The 5,658-nt window shown below is 32.9% G+C and overlaps 1 protein-coding gene across 1 annotated transcript; it reads left to right on the forward strand.

Annotated features, from left to right (window-relative positions):
* Positions 1 to 1,381: 1,381 nt before the first annotated feature.
* Positions 1,382 to 4,404, forward strand: LOC123667195 (V-type proton ATPase subunit e 2-like). Its single transcript, XM_045601158.1, has 4 exons — positions 1,382 to 1,582; positions 1,661 to 1,708; positions 2,722 to 2,809; positions 4,060 to 4,404. Exons 1-4 carry the CDS (start codon positions 1,485 to 1,487, stop codon positions 4,078 to 4,080), a joined length of 255 nt encoding a protein of 84 aa, XP_045457114.1. The 5' UTR covers positions 1,382 to 1,484; the 3' UTR covers positions 4,081 to 4,404.
* Positions 4,405 to 5,658: the final 1,254 nt, after the last annotated feature.

The raw sequence follows: 5,658 nt of genomic DNA on the forward strand, positions 1-5,658 counted from the left end.
CGTATAGGAATAAACTTCAGTCATCGAAGGACTTTCATCAAAAACACTGCTATTGCCTTTTGTCGCGCCGTGGAAAACTATCATGGATCACTATTGTGCAGATCATTATTTACTCGTGTGAAGACGGGGCTGATTGCTAGTCTATATTTAGGATGAAATACCTTCTTTGTCTCGGTCTACTTTTGTCTTTTGTTTTCCTGCTTCTGTTCTTTTTAGCGGTCTTCTTTTCAGATTTTCTTTGTATTTGAGATTTATTTTCAACGTCATTCGATCTCTCATTCCTCTCTACCTGACGCCGACGTCGCTCTTTATAAACTTCACACGAATCTTTTGGCATAACTTTCCACGAACCTTGCCCTTTTGACAATTTTAATTTCTATAAAAAAACGCCCACCCAATTTTAATTTGTCGAAATTGTTTATAAATATCGTTGATAATCTCGTGTACCTTTTGTTTATTAATCTGAGCTCGTGTAACACAAACTATGAAATAGTTACAAATCAAACAAGTTCCAATAAACGTGGTAGCTTAAAAACCTTAATAATTTTTTTCTTCTTTTTTATTACATTATTTCATAAGTGTCATTGCTTTTAATTAACATTTGTACTTACAGTAAAAAGTTTGCAGCATACTTTTATGTTATATATATGTATATATCCGCCGTGTCAGTTATTTTTATTCACAGTGTTATCTAACCGACTTTTTTTTCTATGATTAACTAACGTTCCACATTTTCTACGGTTGTTCTCGTGAATCCATCAAAATACATACAGACAAACAAACAAACGAAAACGAAAACTATTATATTTTTACCTCAGTGTCAGTTATCAGCCATCCTATAAATTTTTAAATACGTACAGAATTACATATAGTTTTAGATTAGTCATACATACGCTGTTGTGTAATATTTCATTTATATCATCTAAATCTGATCGAGGTATTCCTGGACATCCACAAAACTTAAATCTTCTGTGTGAAAATTTCTTTTTGTGGATTTTCTTTTTCATTTTATTGCGTATGTAAAGCGGACGCATTAAAATAATCAAATATAAATAATTAATTGTTTTTGAATTTAAGTCTTCAATGTATTCTGTTGATTAAAAATCAATATTATTATTTTAATTTAACGAACTTCAAAAATACAACATTGATGACTTCATCGTTTTACTGTTTTTTAATATTAACAGTTAATCAAATAATTTATAGTAAAAAAACAATATAAAAAGTAAAAAAAATCTATTTCAATTAATAATTTAAAAAAGATAATCATTTTTATTTTTATAATTATTAATGCAACGATATCTAATTTTGCTGAACTCACGAACAAACAAAAATTATATTTACAAGATATTTAGTATCCGATTGTTGTCATATGACTACGACGTCTAGGTCTACCAACCTAACCAATCTAAACACCATCTTAGGGCAGCTGACAATTGTTTGAGAAAAGATTTTTGTGGGCAAACCTATTTTATTGTCCTAAAATGGGTGCCTCAGTTGTTCCTATCGCGGTTTTCACCGTTTTCTGGGGTGTTATTGGGATCGTGTGCCCAATTTTCGCTCCTAAAGGACCAAACAGGGGGTAAGTTTTATCTGCACTTCAAAGGTCTGTCGTAAAATTTTGTAACATTCTATGAAAAGTAATATTTTACTATTTCAGTATTATCCAAGTAGTTTTGATGCTAACAGCAGCTACCTGCTGGTTATTGTAAGTATTATTTCTTTATTAAAACGATCTTACATCTATTTATTGACAAATACATTTATATTTCACAATATCTAAAGTTGAAATTGTTGTTAATAATTGGTTTCTATAAGGAAAACGAATAGGCAGTTCTACTAAGAATACTATGAACATATTAGTATGCATAATATACAATTAGCTATTTGCAAAACCTTAAATTTTAATCAGATGCAGAATTTGTAAAGAAGTTTAATCAGTAGGTACTGTCAAAGAAGTACATCAATATAACCTTGTGATTGAGCAGTCTTGAAATAATTCACCTGTATTGACCAACCAAATAAAATGAAGCTTAAAATTAGACGTTCTAAATTCCTAGGATAACAATAAGGCAATATTTTCCCTGACATGTCATTTTTTGAAGTTATTCAGTGTCTTGCCTTGATCAGAAGTTGAACCCATAACAGCTAGCACAAGAGCCAGTGCTGCGACCGCTGTGCCAATTTGTCAGGCCATTACATATTATAGCCTACGACAAATTTTTAAAGTATACTTAACTTAAATGCTCTATTGACAACCATTCTAGTCTAGTAATGAGTGTAGGGGCATAAACACTAGTGGCCATTGGGGTCATCTTTTTCAATCTCTGTGGAACTTCTCATCTTACCTCAGAAAACACCGTAAAGTTGTCAGAACCGGTTGTTATTATAAACACCTGATGATCAATACCTGTAGGGAATGTATCCACCAACCAATTCCAATGTTTCTTGTATTTTTGTATCTTTTTTTATATACTAATTTTTAACTGGGTGTAACAATTTTGATCTATTTTTTAAATTGAAGGCTGGTGCTTGTCGTAGAGTTCCATTTAAATTTCATTGAGCTCTAACAAGTACTTTATGAGTTATCCCTAATATTGCGTATTTATTTGATAATTAATTCCTCTACCTACGTTGTATTAGTTGTCAATTCAAATAGAAGTTGGTTCTTTCATTTGCGAGCAGACATGATTATAATTTGAACTTTTATATAATTTCCAGCTGGCTGTGTGCATACATGGCACAAATGAACCCACTCATCGGGCCCAGATTAGACAACGATACGCTTATCTGGATGGCTCATGCTTGGGTAAGATATGAAATATATAAGAAAAACTGAACTTAAACTATTTCTTCTAATTTACTAATTTTTATCTAAAGCTTAAAAATGGTATTGTTGTATTTGTGTATTACGAACAGATAAACGTATTGCTATTATTAAGATAGAGCACAGTAGGAAATTTTAGGCCGACTGGGTAGAACCTCGACCTTACAGAAGATCACAGCTAAATAACACTGTTTTAAAGCAGTTCTTAAGCAGTGTAGTGTTCCTGTTGGTGAGTAAAGTGACCAGAGCTCCTGGGGGGAACTGGGGATGGGGTCGGCAATGCGCTTGTGATGCTTCTGGTGTTGCAGATGTCTATAAGCTACTGCTTACCATCAGGCGAGCCATATGCTTGTTTGCCAATCTAGTTACATAAATATATAATAAATTATATAGCCATTAAGGCACCTGACCACCGGTGTGGTCACAGGTTTGATTTGGCTTGGGATCGAATTTTGTATGCAAAGTCTTGTTTCTAGTTTAGATGTCCGTCTATGTGGGTGTTTCAACTATACTTCAGAGAGCTTGTTTAAAGCTGTACATGGATCTGATAACAATTGTTGCTCATTGGAGGGAATATTTACGCCAAACTGCAGTGAAGCAGCGTTGTGTATTAAACTCAGACCCTTTTTCATGGTTAAAGTTTTATACCCTGCAGTGGAATGTTACTACATATTAAATCAATCGGTTAATGTGTGGTTTAATAAATAATAATCTATATAAATAAAAATGAATGTTGCTAAGCGCATAACTCGAGATGGCTTGACTGATTCCGCTAATTTATTTTTTGTATGTTCTTAAGGCCTATGGAAGGTTTTAATACAAAAAAAAATTAGTATTAACTTTTGACAGAACAAAGTCTGTCCGAGCAGCTAGTACTAAATAAAAACTATTGACTTCAATATGTTATACTAAACTTATTCTAAAACCAATGCCACATAATACCTTTAACTTTATCCATTCTGTGACTTACGTATACGTGCTAACAATCTTCATACTGCTACCATCACTGCAACAACCCGCAAGGAAACGTTAACGTAAAAAACAAACTGAAATTGTTCAAGAGCTACAATGACATAGGCAGATATTGACATCAAACTTATAACCCTCTTTTTCCATCGGGGATAAAAGCTAAATAAACTCAAATTTCTAATTTTTTTTTTTTGTTTTGGGAAGGAGGAAGGAAAAATATAAGTACCTATGTATATTTATATATTTAACTTTTACAATTTCAGGGCAACCCCTACAAACAGTAAGCAGTTCCACTCAGTCAGCATTTGCGTAGCAGAAGACCATCTTACGAAGAATACAACACAAAACATTTAATCTATACCCACTTTAAAACAAAAATTATCAAAAAATTTAGCTTTAATTTTTATTTAAAGTCATCATATTGTAAAATGTTTTGTGGTCTCCGAGTTTCTTGTTTAATTGGAATGTCTTGCGAATAATATAATTAATTATCATTCCATGTCTGAGAAGTAAAAAAATGTATTTCTATAAGTTTGACTTATCTGTAAAGTATGTTTATTAAATTATAATATATATATTTTGTTTCAATAAATCTAGTTAACGAATCACTTTTTGTCTTATCTTATTTTATTTCAATTCATTATCGTAAAGTAAGGATGTTAAGAAACTCTGTATCCTAAACTATTGGATATCCGACATAAAATCTATCTGTATTCGAAACCGTAATAAAAATTTCGGATAATTTTGTAAAGTAAGGCTAATTTGTAAAGTGAGGCCAATGGCTTTTCGCCGATAATTTTGCCAATGACACGTACTAAAAGTGAATTATAAAAGTCTGGAGACAGAATCCGGCTTTGACAGTACAACAGTGGGTTAAGCCGCGACTCATTGAAGTAGTTATTATTATTCACGATGATGACAAGAGACCTGATGGATAGATGTTGCTTCGCTGGGAAAGGGGGCGGGCGCTTTTATGATACGCAACCTGCGTTGATACACTTATTCCGTCTCATGTCAGGAAAATAGTCGTAGCGGGAGCCGCAGCGGAAAAAGCTGAAACGACTAAACGGCACAAATATTCGTCATTAATTCCAAACGCCTTATTGCCTCCCCTGGTGACAAGAGGGCTGGTGCATTTATCAGTCAGAGAATCGGCATAGCGATTCAACAGGGAAATGCTACCAGCATTAACCTTTTGACCGCCATAGTCACCTATACTTGACAAGGGCTCGCGAGTCCTGTGCGCCAGCGACGTCTATAGGTGACAAAAAACACGGACCACAAAAATATTAAATAAAATTATTAAAAAAATATTTCTAGTATTTTAATTCAACATTTCTGAAAATAGAATATCCCTGCAACATTCGAGTATAAAAAACAAGTCTTTTAGAGCTACACGTACTGAGAAACATTGAAATGAAAACATGCATTCTTATTCCACGTAAATGCTATGTCCAGAACGCCGAAGTCGTCTATAGTTGACTGCTAGGGATGTGACGCAAGAGGTATAAATAAATAAGAAATAAATAAATATTTATAATATACACACACCGTCATCTGTTCCTAAAGTAAGCAACTTAATGCTTTTGTTATAGATAACAGCCGACTGGTAAAACTACATATTTTATTTTTGATAAACTTACATATAAATAATACATATATAAATAAATATATATTACACCCAGACTCGGGGTGGGAATCGAACCCACAATACCCGGAGCAGAAAGCAGGGTCACTACAAACTGCACCAACGGGCTAGTCATAATGGTATAGATGTTTTTTAAGCTTTTCAAAATTGAACTCAAACGTGTTATATTTTCTATAAATAATTTGATATTAGAATAAAACAAAATGTAAAAAAC

The sequence above is a fragment of the Melitaea cinxia genome, chromosome 27 (assembly GCF_905220565.1).
Source record: "Melitaea cinxia chromosome 27, ilMelCinx1.1, whole genome shotgun sequence".
Taxonomy (NCBI): domain Eukaryota; kingdom Metazoa; phylum Arthropoda; class Insecta; order Lepidoptera; family Nymphalidae; genus Melitaea; species Melitaea cinxia.